Source organism: Acanthaster planci, linkage group LG05 (genome assembly GCF_054643075.1).
Source record: "Acanthaster planci isolate LZ-2023a linkage group LG05, COTS_SCS, whole genome shotgun sequence".
Lineage (NCBI taxonomy): Eukaryota > Metazoa > Echinodermata > Asteroidea > Valvatida > Acanthasteridae > Acanthaster > Acanthaster planci.
Genome location: NC_141781.1, coordinates 13,817,925 through 13,844,042, shown reverse-complemented (window position 1 = coordinate 13,844,042; position 26,118 = coordinate 13,817,925). Strand labels below are relative to the sequence as shown.

At 40.9% G+C, this 26,118-nt stretch overlaps 1 protein-coding gene and 1 long non-coding RNA gene across 2 annotated transcripts in view; one reads left to right on the top strand and one right to left on the bottom strand.

The window, feature by feature from the left end:
* Positions 1–2,455: 2,455 nt before the first annotated feature.
* The window catches only part of LOC110987310 (uncharacterized), an 85,736-nt gene continuing 62,073 nt past the window's right edge, over positions 2,456–26,118 (bottom strand). The window contains exons 3-6 of the mRNA XM_022249923.2: positions 12,172–12,330; positions 11,500–11,670; positions 7,344–7,471; positions 2,456–5,201 (exon numbers count right to left, since the gene is read on the bottom strand). Of these exons, the coding sequence (XP_022105615.2) occupies positions 4,107–5,201; positions 7,344–7,471; positions 11,500–11,670; positions 12,172–12,330 (1,553 nt within the window). The 3' untranslated portion in view covers positions 2,456–4,106. The remainder of the gene's footprint in view (positions 5,202–7,343; positions 7,472–11,499; positions 11,671–12,171; positions 12,331–26,118) is intronic.
* Positions 21,413–25,063, top strand: LOC147799092 (uncharacterized). Its single transcript, XR_015425136.1, has 2 exons — positions 21,413–22,574; positions 24,366–25,063. It is a non-coding gene; the product is annotated as an uncharacterized LOC147799092 (long non-coding RNA).

The window sequence follows — 26,118 nt, the reverse complement described above, 5'->3', positions numbered from 1 at the left end:
GGCGGTATATCCCCTACTCCCGTAGGTTTAACGCCCATGAGCATTCTTCTTCCGTTAACATGTTGATTTTGGAAACAGAATGGGAAACTCAACTGGAAAGGTTGGCCAGAAACACGTTGGTAGCTACAGCTTAGAGAATCGATGGCACATACACGGTACCTTACACTTATTCCCCCAAACCTGTCCTCCGACAATAGGCCTACCCCCCAACTGGCGAGGTCAAAATATCCGTGAACATATCAGATCTTAAAATTTGTACACACAAAGGCGGGGTGCCAAGAAAATGGCAAAGTACTACAAAATCAGGAGACTGTTCTGAAAGGCAAGAAAGGCGTTAGTAGAGGGCGTGTGTTTTGACGGCGGTAACCCAGTGCTCCATAACCGGCAAACATGGACAAGACATTCCCGAGAACAGAATGTCCCGTAATCTTAGAATCTCCGCCCCAACATTAATGCCAACACAATAAACAAGTGGACAATAAATTAGAAGCCTCCCCCCAATTTTCTCAGCAATTCCGCCGATGTTTTCCTTTCCACTTCGAGAAAACACATTTTTTACACATCAGCACGCGGGCAGCCTTCTCCCTTTTCCCTTCTTCCTTTTCATCTCCTTGGAAAAAATCTTCCCTAACGAGTTCGGGGAGTGCCAACGCTCATAAATCATAAGATTGCAGGCACTCTGAAATAAATTTCACCCTGGGGGCCAGAGATTTATGTTACGCGCCGATACATTTATGTTCCGGACGTTGCCCCCTGTTTTATTCCCCCCAACCTAACACTGTCTACCCCCTCTAGCCCCCCTCCCAGCTCTCAAAACACCGGGCCGACGTCAGGGTTTCGACCGAGGTGTGCTTCGGGAAGGGAAACAGACAAGTCGCACACTCAAGGCGGGTCGGACTAGTCGAGCTTGGGCCGACTAATTCCCACCCAACCCCGGAGAAGGTTGGCAGACAATGACCGGTGAATTTGATGGGGAAACTAAGGAAAACAATGCCGTGGGGGGTACCGGTGCAACACCAGCAATCCGTGTTAGCCGCGGGGGTTCGTAGATAGCTGCATCCCCGCCTCACGGCTCGACTGTGCGGGTCGGGCAAGGATGGGAAGAAAAATAACCGATTACGGATGGTGCGTCAATCGTTGATTGTGGCTATAGGACCGGATACTTGTCAAGATTAAAGGTCTATTTCGGTACACAATCTCAGCGGTGCCACTCAATTCCTCGTCCATCATCTCTCCTGGCACATCGTGGAAATCCTTTGTCTACAAGCAATCTATAAGCACGATAGTAGTCGTCGCAGTAAAGCTTTCCAGAATCGGCCCATTTCACAAAGTGTGCCCAGCATTTAAGCTGAAGAGATAACAACATTTTAATTTAATTTCTGGGTCAGTTGAAAATGCAAGGGAGGAATGTTGACAAGACAAAATACATTTAGTTGACAATATGAATATGGTATCTAACAGTTGCCTTATGAAGTCAATATATCTGACACTCACAATCATAATGCAATGAGCTTTGCTTCCAGGGGAAACAAGACAGTGCCAACATCACCTGATTTCGACACGACTGCAAAGGACCGGTAACCCCTTTAATGTGGGTTCACTGTCCGAAAATGAACGCCTCCCGAAAACAAATACACTTATCTTTTTTGAAAGCCCAAGTTATATGCTTTCAGGCGACATTGTCAAATAACGTTACCAAACTACATGAGTTCTCATTTGCATGATCGCGATAAGCGTGAAACTATTAAAAAAGTTAACATAGGCCTATACCAGCAAAACTAATGACCAATGAACTCGACTCAACAAACAACACCCATATTAACCAACTAGTCGGCTAAACAGACCTACCCAAATCAACCCACTAGTCAGCTAAACAGGCCTACACAAATCAATAAACTAGTCGGCTAAACAGGCCTACCTAAATCAATCAACTTGTGCGCTGAACAGGCCTACCCAAACCAACCAACTGGTCGGCTAAATAGGCCCACTCAAATCAACCAACTAGTCAACTAAACTAGTCCACCTTCCAAACCAATAACTTGCTGACCATCCATCCAACGGACAAACAAAATTTACCACTCAACAAGCTGACCTAAGATCCAACCGAACAAAGCACGCACCGACAATACCATCAATATCTTTATCAATATCAATATCAACATCAAGTCGTGTTGGCCGTACTTATAGAGTCTTTATTGAAAAATGCATGAAAGATCATAACCAAAAAATATATATATACATGAAATCTTCCAAGAGAATTTAGTTAAATTTGTGTACTGTCCCCCCCCCAAAAAAAAACTAGTTGCATAAATAAAATAGTTTGGAGCATATTTTATTTCTATCAATAATTCTTTCAAGCTTAGAATAAGGCCTTATATTTTCAAAATTTGTGACTGCCATAAGGACCTTTCTGTATATACGATAATTAAACATATGCACAGAACAAACAAGAAAATTGCTCAAACATAGTGTATCTTTAATTCATGCCAAATTATATGACAAATGGTACAATCTACAGATGTACAAAAATATACAGAAAAATGCTCTCCACTTTGTTCTTATCTCTTGAATAATCATACACCTACCACTTTGTTCGATATGAAATTGGTATACTGTCGCACAGCATTTCACAGCATAAAGTAGTTACAATTAAAAACCAAAACCACTGTTGACAAAGCCGCGCCAAAATCCGGGACAGTTTCGCATTTTTACACAACACAGCATTCTCCAAAATGCAGTCGTATTTCCACTCAAGTCCAAATTTTGTTACCCTTTCTATATATTAAAAACTACACAGCTGTATGAGCAAGGAACTAAGGAAAGTATTTTCTGGGGAAAAAAAGGGGAAAAAGTTTTGGTGCACATCACAGAAACGTTTCGTCACCCTCCAAAGACCAGCGTATCTATTAATGCTTAATTTGATACGCAATATCATTTAATATTAGACAGTCGCAATAATATACATATTACTGTCCATGATATGGTAACAAAATTATCACTGTACAGGTGTGAACTGGCTTCTGTTTAAAAATGTAAAACCACCATAATTTGAAGATATCACAAACAATGACACCAAACGTAGCTTCACAATGCTGGCCATAAAACTGTTTTGCGCAAATCTTACTTTGAAATTGTTACTTGCTATTGAATATACCAAACAAATCGCGACAGATAAACCTATACATACCATGTTGTTACCCTATTTCGCCAGATTTATCTGAAATAAGTGTTCTTTCACAAAAAGCTGTCTCTTGGTAAAAACCGAAACGGAAATATAAACAAATGTTTTCATCTCTCAACACTAACTTAACAGTATAGTTCCGCCAAAGTAGCTACCAAGAAATATCGGCTTTCACAGGGCGGGAACAGATGCCTACTCAAATGTTCCCATAAACAAGCTGATTTTCTATCAAGTGTCCATTACGAAGGAGAAATTGCCTTGCCCCTTCACAAACGAAGTTCCTGCCCTGCTTTTGACAGAATATGCCTCATTCGTAGCTGTTGACTGTACATAAGGCACTTAGTACACAAAATTACTTGTACCAAGCTATATCGTGAAACAATGTTATCCAGACAGTTCTTCTGTGTGTACGCGCTCTCTACTCGTAAGACAAGCAGTAACACGAAAAATACTTCAGGTTAAGGCAGTGTCGTTATTCCATAAACAGTTGCCGTCTTGAAACAAATGCACCTAGCTCATAGACCACCTTGAATCCACTTTTATTCTGCTACTTCACATGCAATACAGCTATTTCTATGTTTAAACCTTCCACACCTGAATATTCAAAGTAACCTTTCTCAATAATTCAGTGACAGTGTGACCATGGCGTTTTCCCGAGCCCTCAATATTATTAAATCGATTTCAAATACTGTATACTGCAATGCTTTACAAACACTCGATATCACATATATTTTTGAAAAGAGAAAAGCAAACATGCAAGGCTTAATTGCACATTTTTTTTTAAATCCAGATTTCCAGGATATCTTATTCATCTTCCAAGATTTACTATGGTTGTGCCTGACGGATTGAGGATCCTAAGAAAAGGGATGGACTAAAGATTTTCTGGAATGCATATTACAAAAGAAAGCATCTCCGGATGCGTTTCTTACAAAATATCCTCCTCACTGCTTCTTGTCCTCCACGAAGCGGCTGAGGAGAACACTGGTTTTCCTGGGATCTGACCCCTCCCTTCCGCAGAAGTTGAAACAAGAAGCAAGTGTGGTTTCACCCAGTTTGGTGAACGATCAGAAGGACCAGTAGGTTTATCAAGACGTTTTCGAGCCTGCAGCTTGGTGGGAGCAGATGATGTCTGGGATGGTGCTGGAGGCAGAGACGACAGGAACTGTGACAGCCGCGGCTCAGCTTCTGGCCTCTTCTGACTCATCCTGCCGTAGTATGTCTTGGCTCTGTTGAAATTAGGAGGCGGGGGCATAACGTTCCTCTCCTTGGAGCGACTGAGCAGGGCATCACCTTCTCCTGAACCGTGAAGCCCAACTTGGGCAATTGGCTTCCTCCCTCTCGTCCGGTCACTGGAGCCATCTCCCTTGCGATTCAGCTGGACGGATACGTGCTTGTGGATCACAAATCGGCTGCTGGTGGGCTCGGTCTCAGGAGAGGACTTCGGGGGATCACTCCAGTTGAATGCTGCTGTGGTGCTGGCTGAGGCCATTTTCAGAGGTTTCCGAGTAACGACAGGCATGGTCTTGGACCTAACCATGGTTGATTCCTGTGGCTGGCTTTGGTGCTGCTTGCTCCTGGTTGAGACTCCCCCTTTAACTATGTTTGACCTCTCTGTCTCCAACACTTCATTCTTGAGGGTCCTTTGTTCAACTGAGGTACCACTTATATCCACGAAGAAATGTGTTGTCAGTGACTTATCCACAGAGTCCAATTCAGCAGGGATACCTTCCTCCTCTACTGCTTCATCAACCGCCTGGGAATCTAATTCCAACATTGTCCCCTCTGAATTTAGAACAGCCTGCTCTCCCTGGTATACTTCATCTACTTTTGGGTCTGTCTTTTCAGTGTCCAGTTCTGAGTCCATTTCATCAGAGTAATCTTCGGGCACGGAGATGGCGGGGAGTGGGGTTGGTGCGTAGAACTCTGCCAGTGTCAGTTTGGTGGCCTCACGCTGCACAGGGTGGGTTTGTTGGTCGGATAAACCTGGCTGCTCTTGAAAGGCAGAGCCACAGTTGCTTGCCTGAATAAAAGATCAATAACAAATCCTCTGTAACATCTCAAAGGCTACCCTTCTAACCTTTCTGACAGAGATGACTTGAGGGGAAGGTTTCTCTTGGTTGAGGGAGGCCAAATAGTTCATGAGAGAGATGTAAACGGTAGCTCTAATGTTAATGGAAGACCTATTCTTTCTACTTGATGAAACTGCTTGTGTAAGGTAAATATAGGTTCATTTATACATGCAGAAGGATGTTGTGATGCAATGGCATAGTTGGGTACATCTCAAGTCCATCAGAAATCAAGCGAAAGTCAAGCAAGTCAAAACATCAAGTTAGTTTGCAAGTCTCAGAGGATGCACAATGACAAAGGATCAAATTTATCACAGTTGAGTTGATCAAATTGTGACTGGGTGACCTGCGACACACTACATATTTATGAAGACCTCTGAGGACCTCCACAGTGTTGTAAAGCATACTCACAAGATGAAAGTTTGAGCTAGTCAGACAAGAAGTGCAGAACAAGGAGAACATCCTGGTGATTTTTATGTATACATCAGTAGGTAGTGTACTTTGGTGACAGAAGCCCTCAAATAAAGTAGCAACACCGTTTGCTACTTGTATTTTTCCAAATAGTTCACAGGAGCAGGTGCAGAGTTTACTGGCAAGTATATGTAGCTTTATTTTTCATAGAAGTAGCTAGGCTGGAGGTGGGTTGGACATGAAATGGGATAGGGAGCCTGACTGCCTATGCACAGATGCACGCAAACAACTACACTGCAGCCTTAGCCAAATGGAATCCATGCTGTAAAAACAGATGGTGGTGGGCACAGGTAGGTAGCTGCCAGCAAGAGCCACTTATGCAGTTCAGGGTGCACATGTGTACCTTTCTGCATGTACATGTACAAACCATACAATACATGTACATGTATGTACAACTGATTATCACAGGAAAGTGTACAACCCTTCAGCATCTCAGTGTTAGTGTGGGTGCTCAGTGGCAATCCACAAAGTCTCTGTCCTTGTATCTCTTTTGTTTGTGTATACTGAGCCCATGGGCAAGCACAGTAGAAGTTTTTTACATAGAAAAAAGCAGGGCTTGATTTGGGGCAGGTGAAGATGTGCGAAGTGTTGACTGGCTGTGTGCAAACATGCACAGAAATCTGTAGTTTGTACATCAGACCCTTGGCATGCAATATAACTTGACATGAATGATGCCAGGGCAAGACATACAGCGTTATGACAACTTTGATAATCCTAACACAATTCAGATGCATCAAGGCAGGCTGAATGGGCATTTGATACTGTAAATTATTGATAACACTTTACACTTTTTTTTAATCCCAAGACCTAGGTCTTGGGACAAGTCTGCTCAAAGGCTTAACAGGGCAGGGCCATAATTTCCCAAAAAGATGACTTTATTACCACTCAACCATGAAGTTACTTGGATCAACTGGTCCATTTCAATCTACTTTAGCAGACAGAAGCACACTTATTTGATTTACAAGTAGTGGATGACTGAGCACAAGCCCTTTAGAGACTACAGAGAAACAACCCAACCGTGTTGTTCACCTTCCAACTTCCACCCCGATATTTTTAGTGGAGGCTTTTAAAAGTTTTAAAAACTGAATTCCTCAACACATCCTCAACCCCCTCATATTCATATCACATGAACAATTAACATCCACTCTTTGAATTACAGGGGCAGAAAAAAAACTTGGGAAAAAAAAGCAAGTTCAACTTTATGCCAAAACTGAGCTTCACAAAAATCACTAAAGATCGTCACTGGGCTTGTTCTGATGCAAACCAGCTACATGGATTTAAACCTCAATGCCGTAAATCACACGAAAACCAATGAAAAAAAAAAGAAAAAGAAAAACACCCTCGCAACAAAACCCCCCAAAAGAAAAGGAAAATCCCAAACAAGAAAGCCCTCAACAACAAAAACAAACAAGCAAAGGGTCGACAATACATACTGAGATCAATGCACAAAAACATGCTGCTGCTGACAATTTATTTAGGCATAAACATTTGGGGATCTATTTTCTAAAGCATTTCACTGTGTTTATGTCTGGATTATACCTATAATCTGCTGATCATGAATTAAAAGCCTCTAATATGTTAACAGGTTACATGTATACCTTTTGACAAGAACAGAAAGCACTTACATCTTCGGGTGTCATGTCTTTACCTTCGCCAACTTCCATACTGTCTGAGAAATCACCATCTCCCCACATTCCTATTGAGATGTTTGGATCAAGCTCCTCTTCAGAATCCTCTTGAAGAGGTTGCCATTCTGTGGCCAAGAAGGAGAGTGACTGAAGTTGTTGGGGACAAATATATCTTGGACAAAAATCTGTTGATTTCATGGAATTGCTGTTTCCATGGACTACCGTGGAGCAGCTAGTATGCCACAGAACTAGTTTGAAAAAAAAACAACAAAACTCCAGTAATAGAAGGTTCCTTAAGTCAGTCGGGAAGACGAATATGTATAGATCACAACATTATTAAAGAAGTATGACTAAAACAACAGGGTGAAGTAACTTGCTTGTATTGGTTAACTAATGCACAAAGAAAAAATAATCAATGTAAAAACACTTCGAATTTAGAATTCAACTCAACTGCACCGCATTAAAGCTCACTACAGCTTTAAGGTTCTAAGAAGGATGGGGGTTGGTAATAACTGCTGTACATGGCTGCAGCCTTCATTAAAATATTACTTGGGCAAAAATTAGCCATCCCCTTTGATAAGGGAAACATCATAGATAATACATTTTACCTCACAGTCAGGTGAAATCCACAATACAGTTTAGGGCAAGCATCAGTAGTTGATTCTACGGTTCTCATATTTTTCTGACCTTAAGAGAGGGTCATTCGATTGGGGGAAAGGGATAAAGAGTTGGAACCAAAGATAAGAGTTGGTCGGAAATGAGAACCACAGAATTAAGAACATACACTCTTATTCCCCCAAAGACCTATTTCTGGCACATGGGTTTAAATCATTATCTACATTAAATGTATGTGATGCCTCATGGCAGACATCCGGTATGTGAGTTGGATGTCAACTGATGAACAGAAAGATATTTTTGAGTGATCGCACCAGCCCATGTAATGACAGAAAGAGGGCAATGGCAAGTTTTGGTTGTGAAAGCACGGACAACATAAATGCAAAATTATTTGGAGCCCAGTGTGATCACTGTAAAATGGAGACATACATGTACTTTATTGACATTTTCCCACAATGCAGTGTACTTTGGGTGACTTTATAGCCCTCTAACAACAGTTCAGTGGTACTGGGAATCACCACTATACATTTGGCCTGAACACAAACATTTGGTTATTTCAATGGATGAAGCAGACCTTGCATATGAAACAATGTATTCTGAACACATGTGCAGATGCTGGGGATTGACTGTCAAGTGTACACGCTCATACACGTGACAAGTTGTCCCTGCAAACCAGCATATCTCTGAGTTTGTGGGTCCAGCACTGCATGCCCATTGTTGACAAAAGTAAAAAGCATGAGTTATAAGCGGTTACTGAACTGGTCGAGGCAGTTTGTGCATACATTATTGCAGGTGCTTTTTTTCCATTCACACATATGGAAATTCTAAATCGATTAGACTATAATTTCTCATTTCCATTTCAATTGTTGGGTTGTTCAAGGACACTGCAGCTCCAGGAATCACAAAAAAACTATATTTACATTGGTTTAAACAATCCTGAAAATTTCTTATTTCATTCAAACAGCACCAACAGTAAGTCTTTGATAACAAAATGACAGAACAATATAGCTTGAATTGGCTAAAAGAGTAAATAAAAGAATCAAACATCCAGTCTAAATTCAGGAGACAAAACATGACCGGTCTTGTGATATGACCTGCAATACATGTAGATTTAAATTAGGATTAATTGAATATCATTAAAAAAAATTAAAAACTATGTCATGAAATGCCAATAGTGTTGATCTTTTATAAATACCTGTAAATTGAATATTTTTTCTATTGACAAAATGATTCTGAGTCTTTTTTATCAGTTATTCATTGAAAGTGCGTTGTTCTTTTCACTGATTTCTCGGTATTTCAACATTGGGTTGTTCACCTGGGGGTCTAAAATGACCGGGAGCCAGAGAGACCTTAGTCAGCACTTTGGAAAGCCCACTCAATATTAGCCAGTGATTATCATGTGCTGAAAATAACATTTTCAGTTTCTGTATGCCATCAGGACGCTGTCTAAGAATGCCCATTACGTGAAAAGTACATGTATAACAGAAAGTAGTTCTCTTTTATTCCTGTTGCTTTTACACTCTTCAATGATTCTTAGATTTTATATTTTCATTTTTGAAGGCACATTTCTTTAAATTAATTTCATTTGTCACAGTACGGATGGCAGTTGCCATATTTAAGCGCCATTATTCCAGTGGATTCTAGACTTAAAAATAATGGACAACCGTGTTTCAGCACCATATTCTATTAAAAAAGTATTGAATTTTAGAGAAGTTTTACATTTATTTAAATCCAGCTAAGTATATGTACTATGCAATTGCAAAAAATTTTCATAGCTTTCCAACCATATGTTATTGCCTTTTCAAGGACGAATAAAGTCTGTTGAACTGAATTTGAATTGAAAACAGCCAATGAAGAAAAACATACAATGCATCTAATGAGAAATATTTCTAATATAAATTGCCCAAAATGGCTGGCTTAAAAACAAAGAACCTTTATCGTGGGTCTTAACAATTACCTTGTACTTGCACTCTACTGAAACCTACATGTATTTTCAGAGCAAATGTCTACTATTTTACAATAACTAGCTGATTCTACATAAGGTATATTTCAACTTTTTTCAATGCTTCAACATTTTGGGCTCAAAACTACACAATATGTTACTACAGTAATATGTACATGTTATCATCTTGAAAATTCACTTCCTCCTGTACCGTAGTTGTAAGGACATACACTCTACATTTCCCCTATTTTGTGGGGACCGAAAACGTTGTGGGGACTCAGAAATGTCCCCACAACTCAGTTCAAATTTCCCTAACAAACAAACTTGTCCCCTGAACACGGTGAATGCCTACCCACATTTACACGGTTATCATTTGCACAGGTTAGTGTACTTCTTATACTGGTCTAACAATTCTTATTAACTTCAGTTCCTAGTATATTAATGGAAATCCAACCAGTATGGTACTGTGGCCATTGTGGAGCATTATCCTGCAATGAAGGTTTTGATTATCTGTCCTCATGCCTGCATATTTTCCTAATTTACATTTTAATGACTGAGGCAGTGGACATAAATTGGAGAAAGCACAGTGGCATTAATCCCAGTCAAATTCCACTTAACCTTAACATTCACCAGCTGGGTCAACTACCAATGTACCAATTATTGGTTGAACATCGGTGACAAAGCAATGAACTCGTATTTAATTGATTGCACAAGACGTCCTGATATTTTGCCTTTTTGTTCAGTTTAGTTCAATTCTGAAAATATTTATACTGTTGATAATTTACTGCTTGGTAACAAATGAATGAATAAAGCTAATGCGGATGACGAAATATGAGCAACATCGTGGCCTTGTTTTGATGGTTTCATTCAGTTTCGTGTGAAAGTCCCTCCACTGTGAGAGTGTACAGTAAATGCCATCTTGACTGTACGCCCAGTGCCTGAGGTGGAAAATTGCAGATTTATGCCCATCCTAATGAAACTTGGTTATGTTTGACCTGCACCATCGCACACTGGTGCTCTGTCCAAGATAACGATGTACCATTCCTGCACAGATACTATTTTTGTATTGCAAGTATACACAAAGTGCCAACATTATTATTGAGTACTTTTTTCTCACATACTCAAGAGTGAGAAGAACGGTGTGCACACAGATGAGAACCATAACCTTGAGATTAAAGCTGTGTATGTTCGGATGAGAAGTGAAGCAGCACTCTTTACAAGTTTGAGTACAAGTGACTCATTGAAATTACTGCAAACAGTAGCTTCTTGCACCAATATATAGCCCCTCCCCCAAAGAACGCAAATGTAATATAACATGGATTCAAGGTAGTATACTCCAGATAACACTGCATGGCCTTCTCACAAAAGCACTTGTGAACTGAGGTGAAAGTGTGAATGGTGCACCAGACTCAAATTTTAACTGGTTGTGTGCAAACCCCATATAATCCACATGAAGAGAAAACATCCCCATGTGGGCACATAACAAAAATGGTGTAGAAGTGTCTGTACAGTATGCTTTTTTTCTGATTTTTTTTCCCAATGGAGGGGAGCATGCCATTTTCTGCCTCCTTTGGTTGGAGAGCTATATGTACTTACCAGGTGTGCCTACCACTGCCATGGCATGCCAGGACCCACAAGCTACTCGGGCAACAGGCTGGCCCCCTGGGGAGACTTTCATGGGGGTGGGCTGCTGGCAGTAGGGCTTTGGCTTATCAGAGGTGGGGATCACGTGGCTGTTCTTACCCCACATGTACAGGGTGCCGTTGGCTGAAACATGAAATGACACAAAACATGACAAAACATAAAAACTGAGAACTAACACTGTGTTGTTGGTGTGCTCGTAATTTTTTGCTTACAAAACTACATTCATGACTCTGAAGAAAGGACTCAACCACTGGTGTGTAACAGAATTTTTAAAACGTCCAAGTCACTATGGTTTTACACAACAAGCACATTCAGGTTACACCTAATCCTGATTTTTCACAAATATCCAGTTCAGTGGATTTGCTCATAGTAGTCTCTTTTACTACAATTTTACAATGCTTGTTTACTGGAGAATTTGATAAATTGTGGAAAAATAAACAATATCAGATATCTGCATACAGAGCCATTCTTAGTTATCTACAGAAAAAACAGGTATTTACAGGAAATAAAGAGGAAAAGTTTAATTTATGCTGTTACAGTCAAAATGTTGAAAAGAAGGTCAATTTTAAGGCCACGTCAATTATCTTTAATGGTTGCTTATTTTTGAGATATTACAATACGTACGTGTGACTGCGGCCGAGTAGGAGTCACCACAAGCAATTTGTGAAACCCTTGGCAGTGCATCATGGGATAGTGGCCGCGGCTCACCAAGGTACAGGACCTTTGACCCATGACCCAGCTGACCTTCAGTACCTCCTCCCCAGGTGTAGACAGTGCCATTTGCTGTGATGACAAAACAATGAGAGAAAATTTTCATTTACATGTGTGCGCTTTTAAAATCTGTTTTACCCTCAAGGCTCTGTCTGTGCATCTTGCTTCAGGTTGGACTTTTGTATGCCAAGTACCCTAAGATGAAACCTTCTTGCTCAATGCAGCTCTCTAGTTTCTACCACTGAAACATCATACCTCTGTGGGAGCAAAGTGTAAAGAAGTTCCATTTTGTTCCAACAGTGAGATCTTGAAAATAAAAGACAAATTAAAAGCCAACAGTTGGAAAAGGGTCTTCATGAACTACCAAGTGGGACTAAGTTACTCGATAATACTGGGAAGCATACATGTACCATTTGAGGTAACCACATTTGCATTAAGGGCTGATTCTAACAGAGTGGCCAACTCCGCCGTTAATTTTTTTTTCCTTGGTTGTAAGGTTTCCTTAAAACAATTCACATGTAATTCATGACGCAAACAAAAACGTATATACACTTATGACACACATAATTCACAGGATAAGAACAATTACAAAACAACACATATAGCCATCACAATTTTAAAACAATTTAAAACACTCAGAATTAATGTCAATGAATACTGTGTACGCTAGTGCTCTGATACTATTACACGCTTTGATTTTTCATCTAAAATTCTGAAGTTGTAACTTAAGTAGACAAAACCCCCTCTCTATCTCAATTTTTGCTTGAATATTAATATTATTTTCCAAACAGTGATAACAACTTTATCAAAGGATTTTACTTCGGGCATGTAAAACAGACCACACAAACGTGCATCTTTAAACCAAAAGACCAAGTAAACAGACACTTTATATACCCCTTCAGGTTGCCCAGGGAGCATGCACTGGAAAACCAGACTGTGCCTTCCATGCCCCGAGACATCAACGTGTACAATTACACTGCCACAAAATTGTCGAAGGGTGGGGAACTAGCTGCCAAGGCAAATTTTAACCACCTATTAAGTGTTTAAGTTGGGAATACGGTTACACTGTGCCCAGAGCCTAAGATAATAGAAAAACATTCTAAGTATCTTGAACCCCCCTAGTTAATAGGGTTTAATGAAAAAAAAAAAAAACAAAAACAAAGAATGCAAACGGCCTGAAAGTGAGACTCAATGATTATTGACAGGGTGTACCAAATAATTTGATTGCACGACATCAAACTGTATAACTAGGTCGGTATGCTTTGAAAATAGAAATGACATTAAATGTCCCAAGCAGAGCTTCAGGAAGGGTTTGAACAAGGGGTGTAACGTTTTGAAGACCTATTAAAGGAATGCTATCAATATAACAGAGCATATGTTCCTTTCTAAGGTGGATATATATCTACATATATAAAATGGTATATGACACGGGATTCCTCCTTTTAGTCCATTTTAGAAAAGAAAACGTCAGCATGACAAATGCCTCTTCAAGTTCCTAACCAAGCTTTGACGTCAAGTCTTCCAATTCTTCTTACTCATTGTAATACAATGACATAATGGTTTGCTATTCAAAGAGGAGAAGACGTGTAATGAAGCAGTCAAGACTTTGAAGTATATTTCATGACTTTTTGTTAAAACTTCGCAGACATAACTTTTAGGGGGTGAGAGTGGAGGGGAATTGGACTGGCCTGTGCAATACATGACTGCCACCAATATTACTGACAAGCTAGCAATATAGCTTTCATTTTTACACTGCACGACTACAAATCACTTATATTTTACACCAACAGCGCTCACAGATCACCCATTATCCTTATATTACATCTGGCCCAGAGCCTAACATAACACACAAATATCTCCAGACAGTTATCCCCTCACGAACAGGAACACTCCATGCAAATGACAGCAACGGGAAAGAGAGGAAGATCCAGAGAGGAGACAGAAATGAGAGATGACAGGGGTGGACAGAGAAGGCGAAGGGATGGAAAAAGGACACTGAAAGGACTGTGGCATGAAAAGTCTGCTGGTTTCTAAAACAAGGTCGTCTTCCCTCTTGCTGTTCTGGAAACAGTCATGTGGCGATCTCGACTTTCGTGAAGGGCCACGGGCGAGCAGGCAGCATAAACACATGCTCTGGAAGAAAAAAAAGGCATCGCCTGGGCCAAGAGCTATCGAGCCAGGAGCCAGGATGCACACGCGGTGAGAAAGAGCAGTCAACCCAACAAGCCAATTAACTACTGACTGGGACAGGTAGAAATCAATCAAATGTCTCATTTGGTTTGGGACATTTTAAACTGTACCCCAATCAGTTGGACTTATTTTACCTGTTTATAAAAGTTAGATTTTTCTTGACATGAAGATGAGTAAGTGAATTAATCACATAATTTCAAAATATTTTCCATACTGGTCACTTGGTGATTTATGTTATTAAGTTGTGCATGACAATCCTGAAGGGGGGGAGGGTGAATAGGTCAGTGCATAAAGAAGACCACGGAATGATTCAACTGCAGGAGACACTAGCGAGTAGGCCTACAGGTTGTATTAACAATAAGACAAAGTCCTATGCATAAGACATCCACGATCTACCTCTGGATCAACATTTTCTTGGAAGCACTGGGGCTTAAGGTGTCCACAAACAGGAACCATAGCATAATTGTCTTATCACAATTTGGGAAGAGGTACAAACTTGAAAAGGGGAAAAGTATGAAAGTATAAATGGGAAAAATTTTTCTATGATTTTCTTGGGGTCAAAATCTGAACTATTCCTTGTATAATGTTAACCTCAACACACTTATATGAAACATCAAGAATTTTGAACCTGGGATGGTAGTGACACATCACAAGAACTGCAGAAGCGGTTTTCATGAAGAGTGTACTTTGATAACGGTCCTTACTCTTCTAATACCGGAAAACACATAGGTCTTTCAAACTGGTTCCATATCTCTTACACTATTTGTACACTAACCCAAATCTTTGGAGAAACAAACTGAAATAAAACAAAAGTGATTCTGAAGTCAATGGCAACATAGTTCAAGACATAACTGGGTCACTCTCAACACTGTCTGACTTAATTCTATATCCAACAGGGACTCCGTCCCATAACCTTGAACAAACTGTTTTATTTGGGTGAAAAAAATCCATGGCCTGGGGGATATAATAACCCCCAACACAAAGTGATCAGTTTGCCAACACCATGCACACAGGTGAGGTCTGTGTCAGTGAACTTCACTGACCCTCATCTATAAAGTTCTCCAGTACTCCTTTAGGCCCTATTGGCCCCTTCCTACTTCCTTGTGATGTATTGGACTGATGTGTACAGCTGCATTGGCTATAACATAGTTGGTATTCTTCTCCCACTTTTGCATAGTTCAGATTGGCAACTGGTGGGTGTACAGATGGAAATTGGGCCAGTAAAGATGGCTATGAGGTTGGAGAAAAATGGGTGACAGTTTATCTGCAAGTTTTGAACAACTGCCTTACAATACAGTTCTTTCTCAACCAATGAATTCTTGCAAACCTTTCAATGAAAGCAGCTTCAATTTTTGGAGTGTTTCTGTTTGCCTTTTTCTTCCGTTTCCAGTCAAAAGGTTGACTGCCTTCAAAGAATTTCCAGGACACTGACGGCCTTGGATTTGAAGTGAAATTCAAATTCTTTCATTTGGAACACTATATTCACACAACTAGATATATCATTTAAAGAAAAGGCTTTGTAAAAGCTTTAATTTTTAAAACTTTCCAATACTGCTAGGAATTAAAACAAAATGACTTAGAGGAATCATGTCTTACAAGTGTTCTGGTAACACCCTCTACCAGTCATGTGCAGAGACAATGAACGGGTAAGAGTTCAGACACGGGACAAGCAATCAAACTAAGTCAAACAGCCAAAGACAAACATCATCTCTCCCCTCACCTGACCAAAATATTTAAAAGGTAATACTAGAACAAGAGATGAACTGACCCACAGCGAGTGAAATATGTCATGTCAAATTTATTACTGCTTCGTGTATTGCCTATAAATATGCAAAATATGAAAACACTGTCAGTTTCTAGACCACTTGTGTATGGCCTGACTCATATTTGTCCATAGGCATCACAGGAGAACACACTCTAGCTGTAAGAAGAGTTGAGAATGCTGCATTTGGATACCGTTTTGAGTCCTCAAAACTTGGGTGGGCCAAATAACAAAGACGGTCATGGGGTTAGGGGTCGTAGACTGCTCTCGGAGTTGTACTATTTATAACCCAAAATTCATGTTACTCGACAATTATAGCCCCAAGTTTCAAAGTATGGCCCAACTGGGGCTTTAGGAAGTAGTACAGCAAGCCCTTGGTTTAACAAGATTGGCTTTCCTAAAATTGACCTTTGACACGGCGACCTGGTTATGACGTGGGTTGTAAGTTTCTTTGCTCAACCTGACTGGCTTGGACTTGAACTTCGACCTGCTCTGGGTTGAAGATGGGCCTAGCTGCTAAACGTTTTTTAAATTTTTCCAAAATGAATGAAAAGAATTATTTAAAGGTGGTTTGAAGACTTGATGAATCCCTTTATAAGTTGGTCCATAAAATGTCATCAGCGTGATGACGACCTTTGACATTTCAGCCCCACTGACTAAAATAATTCAGGGCAGAGGTCTCTCCTATTCCCATCCTTTTCCTTTTGAAGAGCCTACTTTTTTGCAAATTGGTTTTCAAATGTGAAGTTCCCAATTGAAATGAAAAAAAAAAACATACCAAAAAACAAAGCAAGTGCAAAGCCCTGCATGGTAGCAGTACATGTACTTAACAACTTGGATGTTCAGAAATGAGACATGTGAAAACTTGTGCCAGTCACGTTGGCTGTGCCAAAGCTTTATTGACATTTACTGGTTCAAAATGCCAGGCAGTAACGACTTTTATTTTCAGAGCACTTCCCCTTCATGCTCCTGGGACTACAATCACGAGTAACAAAATCCAGATATTTTTTTAAAGTTTGGCAATTGCCTTTGCAGCTAAGGTAGACACTTGACTAAATATTTGTGTTTATCCGAAGTTACAACCAATCATGTAATCCGGTGTTCAAATCAATTTCTAGACTGACAGTGATGAAATGGGTAAACTGCATGTAGCTCAGGTGAGCTGCAGGCATGTGGGCCGAGATGGCACACTGAAAGACTAATATTTAGTCGAGTCACGTAGCACAGTTTAAACCGCTAAAGCAATCAACAGGGCCGGAATTACCAGAGGTTAGCGACACATTTCAACGGCAAAAGGGGGGATGGTGAAGGTTCAATGTCTTCTCGAGTGGGGTGGGGGAAGGGAGGTGTGACGCGGGGAAATAAAGGCTATCGGAAAAGTGTCTGCCGAAGACGTGAACAATACAGCTTGAATGCTGCCTTGGATTGACAATAGGGCTGGGGAAAGCTGTTGCATTATTACCTGGAGGGGATAATGCAGGCTTCTGTTTCGAATGTAGTACAGCCCTACAGCTGTAGTAGAGAAGGAGGAATAAAATAATAACTCAAGGTTTGGCAAGTTTTTCAGGAGGGGGAGCTCCCAGGAATGACGGATACCTTTCCATGCTGCGGGGAACACTGAGTTCAGTATTTTGCCGCCCAAAATTAAGTAGGGAAAAGAATTACCGCCAGTTTTCTGACCATTAGGGGGTGGGATGATAGGGCGGGGTACTAGACTTGCAGGCCCAGCACTCTTCAGTATGTGATGCACACATGTTTCCTGGGGTGATCTAGGGGCTGCTACACTGGCACCAATAAGATTAATGCTTGACAGGTTTTCCTGCAGAGAGGCTATTTCCCTCTTCCTCAGTTTTTTCCTTTTCCTCTTGAAGTGTGACTGTCAGAGGTGCTGTGTGTCAGGGTGACTAGAGCAGTTTCTGCCCCCTACTCTAAACCAACCTCCCTCCCCCCACCATCAGACACCAGGGAATTGTCAATCGGTGGGCAGTGAAGTTGAGATGCTAAACTTTAATTGATGAGGAGTGCAAGACTTTTAAATAACAGCCAGGGTTCAAGACTGGGTTGGAAGACACAAGTGCAATTTAAATCATTAGCTATGGGAATGGCCACAATTGCTTTTCTGTTCTCTCCCACCCGAACCTCAAATTTTCAGTTAAAGGAAAACCTTTGGGAAAAGCAGCAAAAACATTGTCCCAAAGTGAACAGAAACAGCTACCTCCAGGCTTACTGGGACCCACGGACTGTGCTGGAGGTTAGGGGTCCCTTTCTTCCTCATTGCTTGCAAATCAGTGGTTCTGGCATAGAGATCTCATTGGACAATTCAAAGTGTGAGACAAGTAACTTGTTAATAAAGCAAGGCAAGAAAAGTGCAACCTGATTAGCAGTAATGCAAGTCTGCACATGGGACAAGTACATGTTGTTTGCACAGGATATGTTGGCAATGTGTGGTCCCATGAGATGCAACTGCTAGGCAACAAAACGTCCTCTATTTTTTATGCACATGGAAGAGGAACTGTTCCCACCCTATCCTGATTCCCAGATTAAAAGTTTCTGAAAATGTTGAGAGATGACTGGATTTTTAGGGCAGGGAACAAGTCCATCAGTGCATTCAATTACTTACTTCGCCCTTACCTGTGATCTCGTCATAGGTTCAAGTGGGCATGCACGATACATGTATGTGATAACAAATGAACAATCATTGGTTGTAAAAGGTGCCCAAACTGGGTCAAGAGGTCATTCAGAAATTAAATTTGCAACATAAATCTGTATTGCCCAAATCAATGGCCATCCACACACACACATCTGGCCTGTATTTCACAATAACTTACTGGGCTTGAGCCAATTTGCGGCCACAAGCAACTATTTTTCTGAACATTTACAACGGCATTAACTTTCTTCAGCATCATTCAACTAAGCCGCTATTTTTTGCATTGCATTGCATTGCATTGTGGGATACTTTGTCAAGTAACTGGCTTGGTGGGTTGCTTACTTGGGCGAGATCCGAATGAATGTGAGACACACGTGAGTGTCAAATGGAACACAATCACACTTACATGAGTATAAGCTGGGGAAAGTAATTGAATGCCCTACATGCTACCTTAAAGTTTATTTTACGGCTCAGATGAACTGATCTCCACATTTGCAAAGATTTTTATGGTTAGTGTTCAAATTCAATGGGGTATGGGGGGCAGGGAACAACTTCCCCCTCTCCTGATTTTTTTTTTTACATAGAATGCTTCATAGGTGAGCAAGAAGTTTTTTGGAGAGTCGGGTTGGCAAGGTAGTTCTTTCCTCGAATTCCACCTCTGTGGTCCCGGGTTCGATTCCCGGCGCGGTCCACATGCGGATTGGGTTTTCAGTCCCTACCTGACTCCGTGGGTTTTACCCAGACTTATTCCTCTGGGGTTTTCCTCCCACCTCTAAAACTGTAACTGCTTCTTACTCTCTCCTCTTTACTGATGTGGGTGAATGTGGGTCATTTGGCGGCTGCCCGAGACGCCATTGTATGCCATTGGCTCAACCATGTTTAAATGTATTCATTGTTCCATGTTTAATGTCTTCATTTGAACGTATCTATATGAAATTTGCGCTTTATAAATTATTTTTATTATAAATTGTTTTTATTATTATTATTATTTTGATTTTTTTCTACCCCAACACATGTTGAATGAGCCCGAAGCTGCATTTTGCTTTTGAATCCCCCCAACACTAAACACTGGATATGCTGCTGCCCTAACTGCTATGCTGACTGCCAAAGTTGCTTGTGAATTGGACAGCTCTCAACTCGCCGAGTTCAGCAGTACCACAACATGGGACAGTTGCATTCAAGTGGAGACTGAGGTCAGACAGCATGCTCTCCAACAGAAGTGGTGGATAAGGCTAACCAAAACCATTTGAAATTCCCCACTAATATAAACCACACATGACATCAAGAAGGGAGTTATTTCACATCTTCAAAAGACAGTCCTTGGAGAAGTTCTGTGCCCTGGTGGTTACACTTACATGTTCATGTACATGTGGCTTACTTGATAGCCCCCAAAATAGTCTTTTGGTGCTGCATGTAACTTGTTATATACTGTACATGTACATGGCACCAATGAAAGGCATAAATAAACTGGACAGTAAAAGAAACTTGCCACTTCTGTCAAAGGCCACACATAAAAGTTCTATCCATACAAATAAACAATTTTTGTACACAGGTATGCTGCAATACCCCTTACTAATCACATGCCCAAAGCAAGTGATTATCTTTATAACAAAGAAGAAATTGACATGCACACTACACCTTCGTGTAAAATGCGCACTGAATTTTGTTTTTGTTTACCTGCTTTTCTGTCAACTCATTTAATCACGGATGATTGGATACAATTTACAAAAAGCTGAGCTGGGACACACATCTCAAAAAAGTGTAATTTTTTGTATTTCAATGCTAGATAAGCCCAGGGCATACTACATGTATGTTTTGACAAAAGGATACAACTTTGCTCTATGACTGCCATTGTGTATGCATACACTGAGCTAAACAATGATTAAGAACAGCTGAATGTACATGTATGTCTGCATCGAATTCCAATGTAAAATTTCACTTGACACAATTTGGGCGTGTCAGAGACTCAACCCATTGCTGGAACCCGAAAAAACTAGACTCAACTAGAGGCTCCACATTCAGTCACTTGTTTCCTCATCATTTCCACTCTCCTGACTAGAACCAAGTCTAGGACCAATAAAGAACAACAAAGACTGTGACCAGACAGGTGGGACTGACATCTGTTGGGGGGGGTTGAATTCAGTACATTTATGAGTGTGGAGTGAGGCGGTGGAGAGGGTGGATTTTGTTGCATGGGTTCTGCACCCTCGAGTGCAGTGACTCAGCCCCATAGACAGTCAACCCATCCATCAAGGGGAGAGGCGTCAATCGTTAGAGGAGACTCCTTAAAGGGGCTCCTCAGTCCGGATCAATCGGCCGTGCACTCGAGACGCGACGGTGCCAGAGTGAAGATCCTTATTCTTCAATCACTTGAAACCCCTATATCCTCCTTCTTTACAACTACAAGCCCTCTACTGGTCACGGAGTGCAAGTGGTCGTCTGCATTTTCGTAGATGGGTCACATGATCAGAAACTGGAAATGCATGTGTCTGTCAGTTTTTGATAGTTCTTTGGGTATGAAACAATCAAATTTGAGGCATGAATGCCCAGGCTCAGATAGTTCGGTGCAGTCTATCTTGGTAAAATAGAAGCTAATAGAAATAGTAACAGCCATATAGTACCTGATGAAGTCTTGACCTTACATCAGATAAATCCATATTTTATGGCATCCAAACTTCACTGTATACCAGTACTGCTGCATTCAGTGCCACGTTGTGCAATATGCCCATACATGTCACTAAACAGACTTGCAGTACCAGGGGTGTAGTGACTGGGATGCATGTGTGGGGGAAGGGTGCGACATCCCCCCAATAATTTATTCCAGTCGGCATACAGAGATTCAGTCGGCAAATATCGACCACTTTTTGAGGCTGAAATGGGGGCAGGAAGGCAGCAGGAATCTAAGTGGTGAGGAGGTTGTCATGGTGCTGTTGTATGCCGATGACCTGACCGCACTGGTGGCGGACACGGACAAGGTCCTGAAAATCCTGCATGAAGAATGTCAGCATTTTGGAATGTATGTATCTTTCAAGTAAACGTACCCTCAGATATGGCCAGTGGGCATGGAAAGGCCAGACAAGATGAATAATGACAGTCTGATGTCAGTAGATGGCCATGAGACTGGCAATGTACTTCAGTTCAAGGTGCTCAGGGTTAGCTGCTCCACAGCCTTGACATGGACGGTTATATCACAAGCGGGATTGCGCAGGCGGCCGGGTAATTTTGCAACTACCAGCCAGTTCTGACTGTTCGGTGAAAGTATAGGGTGGTGAGAGTGAGATTCTTGGAGGCAATTGTGTGAAGCATGCTGCTGTATGGCATCATGGCTGAGTGCCAAAAAGAGGACCATAGAGCAAAATTGATGTTTGTGCCAAATGACGCCTGGAGGTTTTAGATGATGATCTGGATATGTATTTTGGCACCATCCCGCTCAAGGATTTCATTCGCATCAGTTTTCTCAAGTACATCACGCACGTGGTCAGATGCGATGCCTTGCACCCAACAAAGCAAGCCTTGTTCATTTGTCCAAAATGTAAAAACACACCAAGCATATGGATGAAGTCCAGTTCCTACAACCTGGACTTGAGCAGGTTGACATCGTCAAGAAGAAATCTGATTGACAAGCATTTCAACAGATTCTGGCATGACAATACCCACACCTTGAGACAAGCCAGAGAAACCTTCAACGTTCAAGAGACAAGCAATTAATTTGCAAAGGTATAACCAACCAACAAACAGAATGAATCCAGAATTAGTACCTAAACATTAGGCATTGGCCGTCTGCATTTCCTCTGACGCAGATCACTTTCTGAATTTTACACAGCAGGAAGTTGGCGAACAAGTTACAGGTCGGGAAACTATGGCATACCTCCTAAAGAAAATGCCTTCGCTATGCCACTGTGCAGTCAGTACATGTGCTGCGCGCCCACAAGGCACGTACCAAAGATGTGGAAGGCAGATACCAAAGATGAGCAATATAGTTGGAAAAATATGTATTTTCAACATTTATTTGACTTTCCACAAAAAAAGGCATTATGAATGGGGAAGAATGTGTGACTGACCAGTCGAAATAACGGCACAATTACCCTCTGCAAGTCCCTGGCTGGTTTTAATTTTACAAGTTAAAAATTGACTATCACACTTTTATTCCCATGTTAAAAAACAACAAGTAAAAACCATTGTTGTAATTATTCTTTAAATTTTCTCTCACAAAAGCTCCTTTTATTGTAGTTGTTGATTACTAGCAGTAAATAAGAAGAAAGACACACAGACATGGTATTGCTGATGAAATGAACTTTTTTGGGGGTGTTACCTTTCGAACATGAACAAAGAGGGAAAGAACAATCACTGGAACAGGAACTTAGCATACATAAAGAGCCACAGAAAAATCTAACTGATATCAACACCAAAGGAGAATATCGTATGTGTGTGTAGAAAGCATCAGAAAACTCCAAGTAAAGAAACTTTGCCAACTAAAATTATGAAACATATGTAATGTTTTATGCTTCGTAACATGTGCCATGAATAAATGCAATAAGCATAGTTTTGGCACTGCTTAATGCTTTCTTACCAATGCTGTAGTGGAGACCATCCAAGACCAGACAAAAGAGTATACGTAAAACCATGCACAAGACCACTCATTAGACCTGTTACAAGTAACAGGGTGAACAATAACACAGGAATGCTTTTATTACAAATCATTTAAATAGCTTGTGACTCGAATTCAGACTGGAAGTCTTGCGTTGATCTTGTGATGGTCCTGTGGGGTCTTGTGGGGGTCTTGTGAGGTCTCGACTACAACACTGTTTTTACTCTGGAGATATATTCCAACATGAATTTGATATGGCTGCATTTCTAGAAGAGGAACACAACTGCAGTAAAAGAAGGAATATTTTATTTCCGTATGAACACTTCCCACAGAAGAAGTTTGGGATTTGACATAACACCCCCAATGCATCATTGGATCCCTACTTGACAAGGCAAGAAAGGGAGAAAGAGTGCACCAAAAAAAAGAAAGGGAAAAAAAAGGAGACTTTTTTCTGGAAAGTCAACACAAGCTCTGTCTATCTCATAGATCATCTGCGATTAGAGAAGCCGAAATCTGATCGTTTTTATCGTTGTCAGGGAACCAATGGGTATGTCACTGACCACCAAAGTCAACACGAGTGCAAGATGGTATGTCACATCTCACAAGATGAACATCAGAAAAAAAGGGAAAAAATAAAAAAAAATCACCACAGAATCTGGAAACGTTGGAGCAAATGGGTGCAGGGAATTGCCAGCCGATGGCACTCTGGTCAGAGACCCTACTCCATAAACAAACACAAAAACCCCCAAACAATCCACCAGTCATTCAATCCAGGCCTATCTCCCCCCCCACCAAATCTTTTGCTATTACAAACTGCCTCTGTCATATTTTGTTTTTCTTCTATCATTCAACCGTACCGTGTGCTTACACAACAGGGCCTGCACCGACTCATCTCCTAATCATTTCTGTCTCTCTTCCAGCGTTACTCATCACTGTTCACGGCAGAGTTACACGCTGAGCAGCAGCAAGCGGGGTGGGGAGAGGTTTGGGAAGACAGCGCTGAGACCAGCAGTGCTTGTCAAGTGGCCACGGCGCGGCCGGTATCAGTCTTACACCGGATAGATGACGTCTGTTTGCCCAGCGAGAACAGTCTGTTTGGTAACTCTCCGGCAAAACAAACGTTGACGTTGTCCCAAGCGAGCCAAGCGGCCGGCTCTGCCATGGAGTGGGACCTTTTAGAGAAGTCAACAGTGCCAGAGGGCCCCAGGGAAAGAAGAGGATGCTGGGGGAAAAATCGTGTTTGCTTTTTAGCCCTACATACAAAGGGAACCCCAGTAACATGAGGGGCACAACTTCAGAGAGGTTCTTCTCCAATTCAGTGATTAAAGGTTGCATTGGAAGTTCACTTTCTCTCAAATGAAACAGCATCTCCCCTTTTGGAGGTGATGGTAGACATGCTAGAAATGTACACTGTATGTGAGAGGTTAGTTAAGTTACAAATGGCTTGTGTGAAAGTTCATTGACTTTTTTAAAACTTCAAAGAAGGAAAAACGCTTTTTCATAGCCTATTCTGCCTCCCATTCAAGAGAGTTTGATACTAAACGTAGCTACATTTTGTTAAGATGCCTGAGTTTTCAGCAGTAAGTAAACAAGAAATAACATTCATATCTGCCAATTACTTTCTGATGCTACTGTTTCATTCATGGTAGAAATCATCCACATTGCCATCCTGTGCTAAATGTAACCAAAAAAAAAAAGATTAAGCTCTTAAAGAAATGATAGAACTGTATTTCTGCATTGTTGATGAACCCTAACGTCGCATGGCTCTTACTGTGGCGTACTTTGATTGCCTCTATTGCTTTGCTAGAGCATATGTTTTACCTCAGATTTCACAAGTGTGATTTCCTCAAGCTCTCAATATTCCCATTCATACTTCTTGACTTTACAAACCTGCTAAAAAAATCCAATGGAATTTTAATTGGCCTGATTTTCCAATTTTTTTTTTCAAAGTGCACAATGAACTATTTAAAATGCACCAAAAGGATAAAATATTTTTTTTTACAAACTTGTTGAGTAAGTGAGTGGAGGTAATAATGACTTATCAGAATTTATCAACTTGGAAGAAATTGTTCAACGTTAATGTGGAATTTTCCGTGATTTGTTCAAGTGCACCATGTTAGTGAGCACTCGGCTGAATGTGTGGCCAATTTCTGGATGCTACAATTTTGAATGTTGGACTAACTTTCAAGACAACGAAATCGTTCACAAAGATTCAACGGCATGTAAAATGAAGGCAGTGGTACTGGTATTTAACTGAATGAATGTGACGCTTTTCAACAAAGAAGTCCGGCAACACTGCATGAGGAAAGCCAAAGGGAATTTCGAGGTGCACTAAATTAGGTGACTTCAGTATACCTTTTTCAATATAAGTCCAGTCAAAATTATACATGTATGAGTACATGTATGATGCCATTTACGACTACGATCTGTGTCAACATTGTTTTCAAAAGCACAAAGCAATAAATCAATGGAAAAGGATTCTCACTCCATGATTGCAACAAAAATGAAACTTGTACTTAAAAAAGGTGAAACAAAATGATCCTTTAGAAATATGTCAATGATGCTTCCTGTTTCAACAAGTTCAACAGACCAACAACTGCAACAACACTGTGTTAGACATGTACTACATTGTAAAAACCATCCAAAAACCTTGACAAAGCAGAGCTTACCTCA